The sequence below is a fragment of the Rhamphochromis longiceps genome, linkage group LG23, assembly GCF_057381845.1.
Source record: "Rhamphochromis longiceps isolate RC_006_pf linkage group LG23, R_longiceps_female_GT1.1, whole genome shotgun sequence".
In the NCBI taxonomy this organism is placed as follows: Eukaryota; Metazoa; Chordata; class Actinopteri; order Cichliformes; family Cichlidae; genus Rhamphochromis; species Rhamphochromis longiceps.
The window spans coordinates 28,661,637-28,679,740 of NC_140578.1; the positions used below are offsets into that span (position 1 = coordinate 28,661,637).

The 18,104-nt window shown below is 40.0% G+C and overlaps 3 protein-coding genes across 3 annotated transcripts; 2 read left to right on the forward strand and 1 right to left on the reverse strand.

Annotated features, from left to right (window-relative positions):
• The first annotated feature begins 51 nt into the window (after positions 1–51).
• wbp4 (WW domain binding protein 4) lies at positions 52–3,913 on the forward strand. The gene is made up of 10 exons (XM_085399288.1): positions 52–173; positions 271–343; positions 422–484; positions 1,695–1,821; positions 1,899–2,081; positions 2,189–2,259; positions 2,395–2,470; positions 2,557–2,777; positions 2,868–3,100; positions 3,202–3,913. Coding segments are annotated over exons 1-10 (1,251 nt in total). The 5' UTR covers positions 52–171; the 3' UTR covers positions 3,404–3,913.
• A 3,989-nt stretch (positions 3,914–7,902) lies between these two features.
• On the reverse strand, positions 7,903–11,243 carry mtrf1 (mitochondrial translational release factor 1). The gene is made up of 9 exons (XM_085399284.1): positions 10,748–11,243; positions 10,455–10,552; positions 10,289–10,370; positions 10,058–10,165; positions 9,680–9,852; positions 9,472–9,589; positions 8,471–8,607; positions 8,281–8,379; positions 7,903–8,200 (listed from the first exon to the last, which is right to left on the reverse strand). Exons 1-9 carry the CDS (start codon positions 11,142–11,144, stop codon positions 8,063–8,065), a joined length of 1,350 nt encoding a protein of 449 aa, XP_085255410.1. The 5' UTR covers positions 11,145–11,243; the 3' UTR covers positions 7,903–8,062.
• A 316-nt stretch (positions 11,244–11,559) lies between these two features.
• On the forward strand, positions 11,560–13,752 carry ccdc122 (coiled-coil domain containing 122). Its single transcript, XM_085397308.1, has 6 exons — positions 11,560–11,587; positions 11,947–12,053; positions 12,666–13,064; positions 13,144–13,260; positions 13,418–13,491; positions 13,616–13,752. The coding sequence occupies exons 1-6, from the start codon at positions 11,560–11,562 to the stop codon at positions 13,692–13,694; spliced, it is 804 nt and encodes a 267-aa protein (XP_085253434.1). The 3' UTR covers positions 13,695–13,752.
• The last annotated feature ends 4,352 nt before the right edge of the window (positions 13,753–18,104 follow it).

Below are 18,104 nucleotides of genomic sequence, written 5' to 3' on the forward strand. Positions count from 1 at the left end.
GACATCATACATCGAGCTTCAGTATCGACCTCCGTCTGTCGTTCAGCGGCGGCTGTCGATGACGTCATCACAAACGGACCATGTTGTCATTCTTGAAATGAGTGAAGCAATCGTCTTCACATTTCATTCTTCTTAAGTTCTTGATCTTATTTTCACCACAGAGACTTAAAAATGTAAGTAACGGGACAAGACTCTTGCTATTTAAGCTTTGAAATATATAACACACATGGCCAGTTATTCAGCCAGTCTGACTGATTTCTGCATTTGTAGGGCTGACTACTGGAAGTCACAACCAAGGAAATTCTGCCAGTACTGCAAGTGCTGGATTGCAGACAATAAGCCCGTGAGTATACAGGAAGATGTGGCTACGTGTTACCGAGGACGGCGTCCACGCTAATGTTTCTCGCGTTTTTCTCTACAGAGCATCGAGTTCCACGAAAGGGGGAAAAATCACAAAGAAAATGTGGCTGCCAAAATTTCAGAGGTACTAACTTTTATTCTGTTTTTTTTTTAATATACGAAGTAACAGATTACATAATATTATCAAATTATTAAAATAATTGAGCAAATAATACAATTAAGATCTATTTTGTAGCATCCACAAGTCTAGAAATTGAGCTTCATGCATCGTGCTAAATTGATTTACATTCATATGAAAAGCTTCCCATTGAGGCCTTCAGTCTGTTTACTTACAAAGACACAGGTGTCCGTAAAAATCAATAAAGTCTTGAATTACCTGGGATCTACTATCCAAAGCAATAGACAGTGCACGAGAGAGCTAAGATGATTTACATGATGGTAGTGAGACCTGCTAACAAAACTATAAACTGTCACAGCCTCCAATGTATATACTGTATATGTAGTAACCAGTTATTCATTACTTTTTTTATTCCATAATTTATCCCAACATCTTTAAACTGCACCATTGTACCATTACACATATGTATATGGTATACAAGTTGTTATTGTTGCTGTTGTCTGTACCGTCTGTCTATCCTGTTTACTTCAATAGCGAAAAACTTGCAGACTGGTACACTTGGCCAGCAAAGCAGATTCTGATTCGTTGGAAGTGACCAGCATGTACAGGATTAGAGGAACAGCCCAGGTCAAGTGATTTGGAGAGAAAGTTAGAGAAGCAGGCTGAGATGGTTTAGACATGTGTGGAGGAGGGATAGTGAATATATTGGACAACATGGAGCTGCCAGGCAGGAGGAAAAGAGGAAGACCTCAGAGGAGGTTCATGGATGTAATGAAGGATGACATGCAGAGGGTTGGTGTGACAGGCGAGTGCGCTAGAGATAAGATGAGATGGTGGCAGATGATCCCCTAAAGGGAGCAACTGAAAGAAGAACCACATAATACACACGTTTTTTTTTCTTAAATATTTTTCACTATAATATCACAAATTTTATACTGTTTACCCTGACTCCTTCCTTGAACAAGCTCTATTTTTGATTTATTTTAGCTTTATTATGCATAAAATGGCTCCCAGTACACGGTCACACAGGGCACACTATCATTATCAGTTTGTGCTCGAGTGATACACACAGGCATGAGCAGCCTGCCTGTCTTGGCACCATTCTCACGACTGGCACGAGAGATAAGGTGCAGACATAAACACAGCTGACTGCAATACTGTCTCCCTATTGGCCACAAGCCACTGCCACTCATCTCACCCTATCTTTCTCCTGCAGATTAAGAAGAAGAGCATTCAAAAGGCAAAGCAGGAGGAACGCATGTCCAAAGAGTTTGCTGCGATGGAGGAAGCTGCGTTGAAGGCCTATCAGGAAGATCTGAAGAGGATGGAAAGAGAAGCGCAAGGTAATTGTCGGGGGATGTTCTTTAACCTGTGAGTATAATTCCTTGGATTTATTTCAGCGGAGCATCTTTGTGTTTAGGTCTAAGCTCTCCGGAGCAAACGACAGCACGGCCACAAGTTCAAGTGAAACCCCAGCCAAAGAAGCCACAGAAGAAAGCAGCGAAGGCAAGCGGTAAGGTCAGACAGCAAACAGAAGAGCAGGTTTGGGTTGAAGGCCTAACAGATGATGGACACACGTATTACTACAACACAATAACAGGAGGTGAGGAATAATGGAAAATGTCGTGAAATTCTGTCTGTTTATAGTTTGTTTAGTTTTTTTAAATATATTCCATTTGATTATTGCCTTTGTCTGTTTATATATGACAGAATCTAAGTGGGAAAAACCAGAGGGCCTCCAGGGAGTGAGTTCAGCCTCTGAACAGACTCAACAGACTGGAGTTAATATCTGTTTTATATAATAAATATATATATATATATATATATAAATATATATATATATATATATATATATATAAATTTAATTACAAATGGGGTGTTCTGTTGCTCATATATCTTAATATTGTTTCTCCTAGAGTACTTCAGGCTCTGCTTGGATGGAAGTTGTCAGTCCTGATGGTTACACATACTACTACAACACAGAAACCGGAGGTGGAGTGTTTCTCTTTCTAAATGAATGGCTTCTTCTATTTCATGTCATCTGTGGGATTACATCCATTTTTTCCCTCACCCTTCAGAGTCCAGCTGGGAGAAGCCTGCTGACTTCCCCCCTGATGAGGTGCCTGGATCCAGCTCTGAATCCAACCAAGAAGGAGAGGGTCCAGAGGATCCCGTGACCCCTCAGCCAGAGCCTCTATCAGGAGAGGAGGAGAGTTCCAACGGGGCCCCATCATCTCAAGAGGCTGAAGCCCCTGAGAAAACCAGCCAGCAGCCCAAAGTGCCAAAGATCAGCTTCAGGGTGAGTAGTTCAAAGAGAAGGCGAGAGTCTGTATAGACGAACTTCACCTTCTTCTTGTTACAGTTCAGGTTTCCTGATTTTTGTTTGCAGAAAAGGAAAGCAGAGACGGAGCCATCAGAAAAAGAGGATGAAGGTAAAGTGAGTGACGACACTCCTAAAGATGACGATAAAGAGGCGACAAAAGTTGAGGAGGTCCAAAACACAACAGCTGAACCGGAGAAAACAGAAGAACAGGCGAAACAAAGGGAAACGAAAGCCAAGAGGCCAAAAGCTGCCAATCCATACGGAGTCTGGGAGCAGATCCTGCAAGAAGAGGATCCGTAGTAAGTGCAACATCTTTGAGTTGTTACACAGCGAGATCCTACATATGTGTGCCGGCAGCTACTAAAGAGCTTTTTCTTTTTCTCTTTTATTCTCATTTCAGTGAAAATGTGGATTTGCAGCTGCCTGAAGTGGAGGGAAGCACTGCCAGCGCTCCAGCAGAGCTGCCCCCGGAGCCCAAGCCGAAGTTCAAAGAACGCATCATCACTTCCCTCGGAGAAGAAGGCGGTCCGGCATCGTTCCGAAGGAACAAGACACAAAATGGCAAATCGAGGAGCCTCCGACAGAGAGACAAAGACGACTGACCCCCCCAACAAAGCCACAAAAACAATAACGTCTAAGTCAGGATGCCGCAGAATGAGACTTTTACACTCAGAGAACTTCTACTAAAACCATTTTGACATTTTATTGCATCTATTGGATCTTTGATGTGCAGCAGTTTCAGGAGAAATTGGCTCGAGAAGTTACAAATTCTTTAAAATGTGTTTTTCTAAGTTTTAACTGCTGGGTACAGTTTTTGTGTACAATAGCTGGTGATTTAGATAGGTTGGTATGATGTTGGGCGTCCCGTTTATTAATGTGAAGAATTTTCTCAGCAAATCAAAGAAACATTTTCTACTTCAATATCTTTTTTTTTTTGTTTAAGTAAGTAAGGCATCCGACTGGAAACATCAGTCTAATATTTGTCAGCTGAAGTGAATAATTGCTATACTTTTATAAAGCAGTATGGATTGTAGTTATTAACATGAGAAATATGTGATGTCAATAAATAATGACCTTCCAGTTAGTGGGGGAAAAACAACTTTAGAAAAAGGCTTGGCTTTTTTATTCACGCCAGAAAACATTTACTCAAAATAGGAGCTCAAGTGGTTGTTGGTCATGTCACACATGCTGGGTGTGACATGCTTTTATGGGTCAGAGTGTGTGTATAAAGCTGATATGTGGCTTTGCCGCACCCTGATTGGCAAAGAACCATGAAAGACGCAAACAATAAACAACACTTTGACTTTCAGTTTATAAATCTATATTAGGATCTCAAAGCTCACACACATTCTTCACTTGAGGTTAGTATCTCTATGAAAGAGATAATGAGATAAAGTACTTTGTTGAAACCCAGTGGAGAAGGGTAAGAGAGGAGAAAAAACATTTCTGGCACAGTTCAAGACGACTTTATTTAAAATTGCAAAGTTGGGCATTGACCTTGGTGGAGGATGAACTTTCCGAGTGTCATCCTACTTCAGGAAAGGTCACCACAATACACCGAACTATATCAATACAGTCATTTTATTAGGTACCCTTTGCTAATACCAGTCGGACCCTTTTTTTACCTAAAGAGCAATATCAGTTCTTTGCAAAGCTTCAACAAGGTGTTGGAAACATTCCTCAGAGATTTGTCAGCTGCACATACATGATGAGAATCTCCTGTTCCACCACATCCCAAAGGTGCTCTATTGGATTGAGATCTGATGACTGTGGGGGCTGTTTGAGTAGAGTGAACTCATTGTCATGTTCAAGAAACCAGTGTGAAATGATCTTAGTTTTTTGACATGGTGTGGGATCCTACTGGAAGCAGCTATCAGAAGATGGTACACTGTGGTCATGAAGGGATGGACATGGTCAGCAACAACACTCGGGTAGGCTGTGTTGTTTAAATGAGACTCAGTTGCTACTAAGGGGTCAATAAAATACACCCCACGCCATTACAACACCAACAACCTAACAGAAATTTGATGTTAATTACACAAAATTCTAACCGTAACATAAAAATGTTGCAGTAACTAAGTGCAAAACACTTTATACCAGAGGTGGGCAATTAATTTTCTGAAGGTGCCACATGAGAAATATTCATTATATCTCTTTATAGGCTTATTGATCAAGAAATCCCTCAAACAAGTAATAAGAACAGATTTAAAAAATTATTGGACTGCCTCTGACCTCCCTAGATGATCTTTTTAGGACCTGCTGCCCCTTACGAACAAACAATATTCTGCAGGACAAAACACACCCGTCGTACAACCTTTTCTTCGTACTTCCATTCAGCAGGCGTTAGAAAGTCCTCAAAGTCCATACCACCAGGTTGCTCAACAGTTTTTTCTCAGGACCATCACAGAACTCAACAGACTCCACCTATCCTTCTTGGCAAGATCAACTTAATTTAATGTAAGTATTTAAGCTTTTGTGTAAATAGGTTTGTGTGTGAATGCTGGTACTGATCACACAAGAAAATTTCATTTTGCTGTAGTTTTTACAATACTGTGCAATGACAATAAAGGTGACTCTTAATTCTGAATCTATGTGCCCTCCACAACAGTTCCAGTTTCTCATGTGGCCCCTAGGGAAACTTAATTGCCCATTCCTGCTTTATACAGTGGTAATAACACAATAAAACCTATAAAATAGTTCAAATAATACAAAATAGATGGAAATTAACTGTCACTGCTGCGGATCTGTTTTACATACAAGCAATATTGTCAGGCTTAAGAAGAGATGCTAAAGGATTCAATTCTAGAAAAACAAGCAAAAGAAGTCAGAGTTCCCAAACCAGAAGATCTCAAGTGTCAAAGTCAGAACATCTCAGAGGAAAAGCCCAAAAACTGAGCAATGACATCATCCTCGGAAGTCTGTATACTGCAAAATACTGTGTTTGAGAAACAGTTCCATAAACCAAAGCAGAGTTAGAGTAGTTATAGTCTATACTCTTCCCCTTAAACTGGCTTCACTGGTTGTGTGGGATTCACTTTCATAATAGAGGTCCAAAACCTGTGGCTCACCTATTATATGCAGTACGAGATTGGATGAGCATGAGTAGGTTGATAGAGGGGATGAGGCTGGCACATGCCGTGTGGGCAGTTTCTTTGCCTGCCATCAGAGGGCATCCGTCTGGTTCACAATTTCCACGATGTCGCCTCTTCTGAAGGTGATGCCGGCATCGGCGCAAGGGAAGGCCGGGTCCTGCTGAGGTCATGGCCAGTCATGGCCCATACGTACAGCTAGCAAACAGAAACACACAAAACAAATTTTTAATAGTGTGAATATTTTTATGTGAACAGAGGCACTTACCTTTGACATGTACCCTTCAGCTACAATAAAACTAACATGTTTAATAAATGAATTAAAAAATATTTAGTAATTGGTACTCATTGCTTTCAATCATGTCTCCCATGGGAAGCTGACATAACTTAAAAGTACAACAGAGTCACTTCTTCAGTTTAGCAAAACTAAATATTTATTGTTAATTTTTAAAAATTATTTTTAATTAAACAAAAGTCAAAGATCTGGACATTGAAAACGTAAAAATATGTCACAATTTATTTTTTTAAATTAAGGCACCTGATTACTTCAATTGAATTGATTACTGCTAATAACAGTAAGTTTCTTCAGTTTAACAGTATTTTCTTGGCATCCACTAATAACACAGTGCAATGTCTATTTAAGAAATATGAAAATAAATAATTTTCAAAAGAATATTAAATGCTAAAGACTAAGGATGGGAACTGATAAGAATTTAGCGATACCAATTATCAATATCATTTAACGATTCGATTCCTCATTGATTCTCTAACTGGCTGGTTAGGGAATAAAATATAGCACCACCAGACTGTGGCACTGTCCTTGATTGGAATGGGAAAAAGACTTCTATGCAGTTGGACTTCTTGATTCACTCTCTGCTGCAGAAGGATGGGCAGTCTCTGGCCACAGGTCAGACTTTTTTCACTAAACACAGCAAGCGTGGACATGTAATGCTTCAACATCAGCACCAGAAACTCCTCTGCATGTCCTCATTGCCAATTCTGCCAAGTCTGCAATATAAACAAAAAATAATAAACACATTTTAATATGTTAATATGTTTAAGCAACCAATTTTTATATACCCCAAAGATTATATACTTCTCCTTCTTGATGGGCTTTCTTAGGCAGAGGTCTACAGCTGCAGTTTGGATGGCTGAAAACTGCTGACAGAATCTCTCCATCATCACAAACATGATGTTATCATTTTATATTGATCCTAATCTGTTGATTTACATTTTGGCTGACTTTTATTCAAGTATTTAAAAAGTATTCATACAAAGAAGTTACTGTTTCTCCTTGAGGATTACTCTTGCCATGTGGGATTTCTTCATCCATACAATCACAGAATGAATCCTTCCTGTCCAGTTGGAAACTGTATTGCAGCTGTACAGCTTTCGGCGTCCAAGATTTAGTGTGTGTGCAAAACGTGGCAGCTTGATAAATTTCACCTTTTTCACAGCTACATCCATGCATGCCACAACCTTCTCTTTTACTCCAAACTCCTCCAGGATTTCTCTGCCACAGATGTCCCCATCTGTGATTCATAGACTGCCTTATTTTGAGGACTTTTTCCTTATTCTGGCCTCATCTGACATAGTACCAACATTACAGTGAGGTAATGGTCTTGAGTAGAACTTGTCCATCCATCAGCTGTGATGACTGCCTTTGTGACATGTTTCAGATCTGAGATCAGATTGCGCTTTTCAACCTCATACCAAACAGGGACCAAATGATTTGTTAAACGGTCTCTACTTGGGGGATGGTATTTTGAATTGAGAGTGTTTGTCATCTCCCTATAGAGAATCTGTCTAGTAACTGCCCGGTGACACTGATTGAACACATGTGCCTAATAAAATGGCCAGTAAGTGTGATTCAGTGTGTTCATTATTTTTAAAAAGCAGCAGTTTTAAAACCCATATTAGCTAAAACTGTAATGACAGGCCTGTTAAAGGTGTTCAAGTTACTCCCTCCTTAATCTTTAGTGTTATTTAGAAAACTGCAAAGGCACAAAACACACAAGTTACATTTTATTACAAAAATAAAAACCTCTGTTACTTTTGGTTTGTCTTACATTGCATCATTTGCAATTAATTGCCCAAATAATAGAATAACATGTGTTCTGCAGGCACAGAGCAGTCAGATATGTCAGGAAGCACATCTCCCATAAGCTGCTCTCAGTCTGCAGACGGTCCAGACTCTGTTCGTTTCAAACTGCTGCTGTTCTCCGCCGCCTCGAGAAGAGCCTCCTTCTCTGTGTGTTCAAGTATATCAGAGATCAGATCATCGAGAGCCTCCCCACCTCTCATGAACTCCTAAAAACAGACATGAAAAAACACACAACATTGATTTTTACCCTTTAGCTGAAGTAGATAACACTGGCTTCAAACCTAACCTTGATGTCCCTCGTTGTATATCCGGTGCGGTGGTCTGTGACACGATCCTGACTGAAGTTGTAGGTACGAATTCTCTCTGACTGAGAGCGTGTGCCCACCTGTTTTTAGACACAGAGGAACAATGACAAAGTTGGAAAAGAGAACAAAAATCTGTGAATGTTACAGGTTATGTTTTCCTGCTTCACCCACCTGCTGCTTTCGTGCTGTATTCCTCTGTTCAGTCTCTTTACCCATCATGCCTTGGTAGAGCCTGGCTCTCAACATGCGCATGGCCGTTTCTCTGTTTTGCAGCTGAGATCGAGTCTGCTGACACTCTGCAGTTATTCCTGCAAAGAGGAAAAAACCTGCTGTATCTGCTTTATGTGTTAAGTGATGCATAAATGGATCATAAATGTATTAGGCAAACTTTAGATGACAACTTGGCACTCAACATTAAAATTTGATCCCTTTGGGTTCCAAAAACACTAACATGGCAACACACAAAACAATGAAGCTTCAAATCATGTGGCCATACAAGTAGGGCAGTCAGGTGATGTACACTATATTGCCAAAAGCATTCGCTTGTCTGCCTTCACACGTGTATGTTGGAACAGGAAGGGGCCATCCCAAACTCTTTCCATAAAGTTGGAAGTATGGAGTTATCCAAAATGTCTTGGTATGCTGAAGCATTAAGATTTCCTTTCACTGGATCTCAGGTCCTGAAAACCAAACCCACACCATAATCCCCCCTCCACCAAACTTTACACTTGGCACAATGCAAGTACTGGTCTCCAGGCAACCGCCAAAGCCAGACTCATCCATCGATTCGTCAATCCAGAGAACACGTTTCCGCTCTAGAGTCCAGTGATTTACACCACTGCATGTTTGTAGAAGCAGTCTGCATGGTGCTTGATTTTATACACCTGTGGTCATGGAAGTGATTGGAACACCTGAATTCAATGATTTGGATTGGTGAGGCAATATAGTGTACCTCACTCAGTTATCATTCTCTTTCAAAGGTGTCAAGGGACAACTGCCTCCTCGAAGTGACTGGTCTGTCTTAGACAGAGGTGGTGGAGGAGCTTCCATGATTGGTTACCACAGAGAGCACCTCCCATAGTGTGTGAGTGAGGTTTGAAAGAGCACATCACAGTGGCTACATATTTTATACAATCTTTGAGGAAGCAAAACGGCATGGTGGTACAGTTTACCTGTCGGAAGATGAACTACGCGCACTGCGCTGTCTGTTGTGTTAACACTTTGCCCCCCAGGACCACGAGATCTGAACGTGTCGATTCGAAGATCCTTTGGATCGATGTGGACTTCAAACTGCAAGCACCAAAGATAAAAACAGAGATGTACTGTTTAACCATTCCAGTAAACAAAGAGAAGTCATAAAAAGAAAAAAACGCAGTGTACCTCAACTGGCTGAGGCAGGATGATGACAGTCACGGTTCCTGTGTGGATTCGCTGCATCCTGGAGGAGAGCCCCACCTCAGGGATCCTTTGAACCCGGTGGGTTCCTCCTTCGTGCTTCAGGTGCCTGTACACGTTCTCTCCAGCTATTCTCGCTGCTGCATGGTGCAGACCACCTGAGAGACACCGTTCATGCAGCTGTAAATGTTTTGGTAGGAGGTTTATGTCCACTGATCACCACAAGTTTAAATTTCTACTCTAATCCACACATAGTCATTCAATCCCATGATGAGTGAGTTGGAACTAATAACAAAGACACTCGGGGGGGGGATACAGCAGGAACTATTTATGAATGATACAGAAATACAAAAATTACCTTACCATACTCTGCAGGTATGTAGTTCAACACCTCAAAGTCCCAGTTTTTGTAAAATGCAAAACCCTGGTACATGTCAAACATTTCTTTGGTGAACTGCTGACAAATGTCACCTGAAACCACACATGAGAAAGTATAACACTTATTTTCCATAATAACGCTTATTTGCAGTATTTTACTGTGAATTGTATTTTGAATTTATAAAAACAAATTCAGAGTTTTGCTTTCCTTCATACCTCCTGTTGTCCGCCCTGATACGACCTCCAGCAGAACATTACTCGAGTCAAGAGGATCAGTGGGGATAAGAGCTTTGATTAGCTGCGGTAAAGAGAAAACCTCATGAAGAAACAATGGTCCGTCACACACTTCTGCATTAATTAGCTGTGTCTTTTGGGTTCTTACGTCTCTTCTTAAAGCCAAAATCTTGCTGGAGATTTGTGCTTCCTCCTCTTTTAGCAGCTGGGTCAGATCTTCATCTTCATCTTTGGTGCCAGCTAAACCTGCCATGAGTAAGGAAAATAATTTTATTTATTGTATTTAAGAATGCAAAGTAAAACTGTGCTCACACAAAGCAGCAAATACATGTGGTATTTAAATAGTTAGAAGACCTCGTTTGATGGTTTTCTGTGGTTTGAGAGGTGTGTTTATAAAGCCATTACATGTATATATAGTAAGCTTAAAAAAATCCTACTCACCTTTTAGAAGTGAACTGACCTCTTCGAGGTCTTTCTGAGCTTGTTCAATGCTCCTAAACACACTTGCCAGAGGCAGCAACTCAGTGTGCTTCTTTGTGAGCCCCTTTCTGTCTGACTCACTGAGGTATGCATGCTGTAGCTTCTTGCTCAGGTCTCTGTGCTCCTCCATGAGCTGCTCGAGATACACCTGAACTGACTCGTTCTTGTACAGCTCCCCCAAATCACTGTGAAAGAAGCGTTTAAACATTACTCTGCCCCAGTGTGGCACGTCTGTCCTGTTAGCATGTTTCACACTGGCGTGTCCCACAAGTGTCCTCCATCCTCCTCTTCTTACTCCGCTGCTGTAAACTACACGGGTACACAAAGAGCACAGTCTGAGGCAACGCCTGACAAGCATTTGACTAAATTTAGGCGGTGACAAGTGAAGTAAAATAATGCTCGCTAGTTTTATTTTTGTGTTTACATGCGAGACTGCTGCTGGCTGTAAGAGAGACCGGATATAGTTTGACGTGGAGAAAAAGTGAACTGTGGGAATCGTAGTCGTATTGTATCAATGGTTAGGTTACATCCCGCTGCTCATTTTTCTAATTGCAAATAAATTAATAAAAAGTAAACTAAATAAATACTTTCGTTTATATTGTAAATGAACATATTAACTTAACACCATATTAGCTTTGTTTATTTAATCTTTTTAAGTTAGTTGATTTCACATTTTTCTAGGGTTACTTGAAACCCAAGGATAAAAATGGCATGCTGTCATTGCTAACTATCAGACATAAACAGTATAGAAAATTATAAGCTAGCAAGTCAATATGCCAAACTTTGGGGTCAGTGAAGATGGTAAGATGTTTTGTTTGTTTTTGGCAATACAGGAAAGTAAATATATGTCTGCTTAATTGTTTAAGCAACTGTACATAACTTAAACTGTAACAAATAAATAAATAGAGCTGATGTTAGCTTTGTTAGTCTAGCATAAGCTACATAGCTAATTAATGTTAGCTCAGAGTAAGTAAAGAAGTTGGTGTTTGCTACTTTTAAAGGCCTAATATTTTATTGTTTTACGTGATCAGTGGCGTCCATTTTAAAGAAATAAATAACCCCTTGGCTTAAACTTTGCCAATGAAAATGAAAATTTGGCTAAATTGGCAGCCAGGTAGTTATTTTATAGACTTTCACAAAGTGATTCTCATGATTTCCAGGACCGCCTGGGTTTTCGTTAACCAAGGCAGTGGAGAATGTGAGTCAACATGGCTATACCCAGAAAGAGGCCCTGAAAGAGAAACAGAGGACACTCAGTACCCTGCAGGTTCATCTCTAACCCTATTCCCCTACAACACTGATTAACTAAATGCAAAACACATTGGGCAATTATTTTTCTGAAGGGGCCAAATGAGCAATTTTTTATTTTAGCTTTTTTACAAGCTTTTTGATCTGCTCCTCCACAGTCCCGCTTTCTTATGTGGCCCTTCGGAAAAATTAATTGCCCATTCCTGCTTTGTACAATGGTAATAACATAGTATAACATATAAAGTGGCTATCATAATACAAAATGATGGCATATTAGATAGATTTTTTTTTTACCATGGACACATCACTCAGCCTACTGAGCACAGTTCTGTGCACCCAAAGAGCCAGGAAAATCCGTTGTCTTGTCCCAGAACTATACTATATGTATAATGATGCAAATATAACCGTCAGAGTAACTAAGTCATAAAATGTTACATAAAGAGACCTAATTAACCAAAATGTGCCTCAAATCCACCACAAAGAGGTGTCAAATGATCAAAAAGAGTCACAAAATATAATTAAAAAACACAATGGGAGAAAATTGTCTAGAAAGTGAAGTAAACATTTATTTGCATAGTTTGTGGCTTTCTTTATGACTTAATTGGACTTTTTGGTTTGCCTTATTTTCCAGGCAACTCTGTCAGAGCTTGAGAGGAAAAACGAGGGCATAGACAAGGACCTGAGATCAAAAGTGAGAGAAATCCTAGTGCTGGAAAGTGAGATGGAGCAGCTGGAGCAGCAGACCAAACTCCTTCATGATCGCTGTGTATCCATCAGCAAGGAAAACACAGAACTCCAGATTCTGATAGGTGAGGAGGAGGAGGTTGCACTAGTGGCGCTTGCAGGGTTCAACGCTTACCGAAGTAAGATGGAAGGCCACAGGGCAGCTGTTTTGCATGCAGTGAGCCAGACAAAGGCCCATAACGAGCTGAAGGAGAAGAAAGAACTAGTACAGATGCTGAGAAAGCAAAACGAGGAGCTGAAGGAAGATTTGAACAATCCAAATGGAAACACAGTGCAGATGGCAAAGGTGGTCTCTTCATTTTAATCATAGGGATCTTTTTCAGAGATCTTCAGTATCGATAACTATTATATGCTCATGTGTGCAGAGAGAGATTAAAGCTCTGAAAGAGGAGGTCTCCCTGAAGATGAAGACCATATCTGAGAAGAGACACCGGCTCCAAAAAGAGTCTGAGATTCATGCCCAAATAAAGAAAGACATAGAGGTGTGCAGACTTACCCAACAGAAACCAGGGACATCTTATGAGGCTGACATTTGTTCATAAAACAGCTAAATCACCTAGATAGAATTTGTATCAAGACATGAGTTATGTTTCAGTCTGAAAGAAAGCATCAACAACATCACTTTTCCCCCTTCCTCAGATCCAGAACAGGCGCTATGAAGCCATCATGAAGCGCCTACGCTGCCAGCTGAGCAGGGCACAAGCCAACCACAGGTAGAAATACTATAAACATGTGACAGTAGACATGCTACAAATAGCTCTAAATGCCAGAACAGAGATGATTGATGTCCTGCTTCTAAATACTAAAGGCTACTAAGTTGTGCCTACTTTCCCTTAGGCAAATGTCTGATGATATCTACCACATGAGGAGACAGCTAGCCGAGCTCAGGAGTCAGCAACAGTCATCACAACCATAAGCAGTCAGTGGTCATCGAACTGTAGTGTCAGATTAATGTGGGTTAATTGTTCTGTTATTGAGATAAATGTACACCAGTTGTTATTATGAGTGTGTTAGTTTAACAAGGAAGGAGCATTCTTGTTACTGAAGTTAAACAACAGGGGGCAGCCGTGACCACTGAATGCCTGACTTTATCTGTTTGGCTTTCTTGCTTTATGCCAGATATTTATACAAGAGTTATTGCTGAATGTGTTCCTTGACATGTGCAAGTTTTCTTTTCTTGTTTTTTCCCTTTTCTCAGATGAAAAGCATAAATATGGAAATGAAAGGACCGTGTCTTGTGGCTCAGCATCAGCAGGGGCGTGGGATGGGATTTTAGGTCAGGTGGTGTTAGTGAATCAGTTCATCCACAACAGTAACCCGAGCAAAACACAAGCCAAATGTCCACTGTAACTGTCAGTGTGGCAGTGCTGCTTTGGTACACCCTGTCCCAGCTTCTGCCTGACTGGGCCACTTGACGGTTCTGAGGCGACAGTCCCACTGTCGGGTTAACAAGGGCATGACTGTGCTACTTCAACCATAACGCGAAAGTAATTAAACAATGAAGCTGCCTTTTCAGAAGATAAAATCACATCAGAATGAATTGAATCAGCCTCTGAGAAACCCCATAACTTTATAACTCTACACTTTTCACATCTGAGTTGTGTCCTTGTGGGTCTTTTGCATTATTTGAACAGCTGTTCAACAAAGCTCAGAGATGTTGCTGAGAGGTGGATTTTTATGAGCTAAAGACTAGATTACAGCAAATTTGATTAAGACCCAAAGCTTAAATAGAAGATTCTGTTCAGAGTTTTAAAAAAACCCCCACAAAGTTTTAGCCACAAAGATGTTTGCAACATTTAAGAACAATAATTTCATGAAATATTTGTGCAGCGGTTGTAGGTATGTGTTGTCTCACCTACAGCATTAACTTGTAATAAGTAAGTGTGCAGGAAGTCTGGTTCAGTGTGCGTGAAGTCAAGGACATTGTCTGGTTAACTAAAGGTTGAGTTTCATCCAACATACTGAGTTTCATTCAGCAGTACTGCTCTATCTGAATGGCTTTGTTAATTACAATGCTGCAAAAAAAAAAAAAGAAGTTTTGAGCCACCACAGCAATCTGTCAGAAATACAGCATATAAGGCAAAAACAGAGTTTGTACACTTCTAATGAGCTTGAAAGTCAATATTTGCTTTGACCACCTTAATTCTTCAGCACAGCCTGAACAGCTTTCTTGTCATGTCTTTAAGTAGTCTTCAGGAATATTTCTCCAGGCTTCTTGAAGGACATTCAAAGCTCTTTCTTGGATGTTTTGTTCTGTTCTCTGTTAACATGATCCCACACTGCTTCAATAATGTTGAGGTCCGGGCTCTGGGGAGGCCAATCGATGACTGATAGTATTGCACTGTGTGTTTTTCTATCCAGGTAGGCTTTTACTACATTAGCAGTGTGTTTGGGGTCATTGTCAATCTGAAAAATGATGCGGTTACCAATCAGATCAGTTTTCCAAATGGTACTGCATGGTGGATCAAAATCTGATGGCACTTTTCTGTATTCATAATTCATCAATTTTGACAAAATTGCCAAACATGACAGAGCCTCCACTGTCTTTTACACATTACTGCAGACACTCACTGTGGTACCACTCTCCTGACATCCTCTGTACATAATGATGATGATTTGAGCCAAAAATTAAAACTTGTATTTACTCCATAAGACCTGTTGCTACTGATGATGGATCAGCTGAAGGCCCAGATGACGTCTCTCAGGTCCCGTGTCATTCAAAATTGGTTCTTTGCTAAGTTGTATTATTTGGACACTCAGCATTGGCTCATCCTTTAAACCTCTTAGAAAGTATAGTCCATTTTATTTAGAAGCCTTCTGCAGTAAATTTATATCCCTTGTTCCCGTCATACAGTACAAGCACATGCCTGAATACATAAAATACACAAAACATTTCTTTTTTTTTTGTTTTCATTCCATAAATTTTATTACTTAAAAATAAACTTTATTCCCATGATGTCATCCTAAATAATTGTCCTGTGTATCATGGTGGGATTAGTGTTCAAATTAAACTCTGTTTCCACTGTTTGTTTCGACCGCAATGCATGCTTTACATTCTTGTTACATAAGAAGGGTTTTCCAAGATGAAGAGCGGTGCATTACTTGGTCAGAAGCTCTTAAAATAAATGCCATATGCTCCCACTCCAGGCTAATTAAGCCTGGATAATTAAGGAATGAAATTAACACCAGTCTTCTACCGCATGCTGTTTTTATTTATTTATTTACCTATTTTGGCTTTGACACATTTTTCTCTCCAATTTGGCACCATCCATTATATCAAATATATTATTGGCTGATGAATGTAAGAGGAGTGTAGGCATCTACCAGCCAGTGGAGACTTAAAAATGGAACAACAGAAGTCAGCTTTTCTGTTTTCTCCCCCTTTTAAACACACAAAACGTCACTCCTCACAGCTCTTTATTGCCTTTAAAGGACATTTTAGCATTAATAACAATACTCCACCATCCTTGTCCTGTAAAAATGATCTTGAAATGACAGAAGAAAAACAGATCCATGAATCTGTCGGTCGCTGACCTTTAACAAAATTATTGTCTCTTGTTTAAATCATTAAAAGCTGTCTATCTCCTTCCAAGAAGCATCCCTTTGACCTTAGATTCAGCTTGTGTTGGCCTTTTGATGGATGAGCATGCCAATAAAACACACTTGGCAACCCCTTACATCGACTGAGGATCTCTGCAATACAACTGAGCTTATTTGTTTCTCTCTTCTCGTTCATCTTCTGTGGATGCAGTGTGCTGTTGTGTGCTGATACTGCTTACAGAAACTGGTACACATTAAGCAATAACTATCTAGTGAATACAATAACAAAGATTTAAAGATCCTGTTCGGCTATTATAAAATAATTTTGGTTTAAAGTGGAATTTAGTACAATAGAAGTACTTTAACAAGCATCAACAAAATATATTTAAGACTGAAAATTATCACTGACTATCCAGTTAATATTTTGGGGTTTGTGCATTTTGCCCATGAAAAATGATGAGTTCAGATGGTCTTACTTATTATGTTGAGTTCCCAGCTCACACAAACGTAAAAGACACAGAAAATAGTACAGTGGTATTGTATTGCACAGAAAAGGGTTAAGCGTGTGCCAAGTTTAAAAAAAACCAGCAACACCACAGCTATATAAAATATATAAAATATAGATGTAGCCGACCTGACGTCCACAATAAATTTGCAAAGTTCTGTTTTTAAAGCTTCATCCTTAGTGTTTTAGCTTTTACCTTTTGCGTTTAAAAAGTGAAGCACCTTAAACTTGCATTCATTTTAATGGCCAGAAGGGGGCAACTCCTCTGGTTGAAAAATGTTTCATAGAAGTCTATAAGATGTTGGCTCTTGACTCTTTTGCTCTGTGTCCAACGTAAACACTTTCCTGATGATTGCTTTTTTCATTTTGCTACTTTCAGGTGATGCAGAATAAAGCATGCTGTTCATTTGTAGATTGTGGTCAGTTAATGGAGTTCACTTCTCATCAAATTATGCTCCATATTAAAATTTATACTGTTCGCAGGAGACAAAATCATTTACATTTATAGAAAACAACATCACACTACCTTTCCATTAATGACCATTTTAGACAATCATTGCTAATATTAGACTATATTAGACTTAATTAATGAGGTTTCACAGGCATGTGATATGTTGAGTAGTTACTGGAGGTTGATGACACTTACAAGGTAAATGATTGCTAAAGTCCTAAAGACCAGACCATTGAGTGACACACCTGGCAACCCCTAGCATATTTCTGCAGTCCTAGTTTGATTGAAAGTGACGGACTTGTCTACAAACACTCTCCAACTACTCTTTGAGATGTAGTGAAACTGTGAAATGGAAAAGGTTCAAGGTTGAAAGTAGAAGTTGCACATCTTGAAACATGTGACAGACCTTTTACTTTAAAGGAGAACCTTCTCCATTTCCAGTTTGCTAGCTTGTTTTCAAGTTTGAAGGCAGCCATGGCAATCTGCAAGCAAGCACTGGGAGGTTTTTGGTGCAACAATTCTTTTGTACCTATCCAGAAAACTTTCAGGAACCACTGACAGCCCTTCTCACACTTCCCCGTCTGGGATTCTGATGGACGAGTCTGGGTTTGGTGGTTGCCAGGAGAACAGGACTTGCCTGACTGCACTGTGCCAACTCTAAAGTTTAGTGGAGGGGGGATTATGGTTTAGGGTTCTTTGTCAGGAGTTGGGCTCAGCCCCGTAGTTACAGTGAAAGGAACTCTTAATGCTTCAGCAAACCAAGACATTTCTGACAGTTTCATGCTCCCAGCTTTGTGAAAACAGTTGGGGGTTGGACCCTTCCTGTTCCA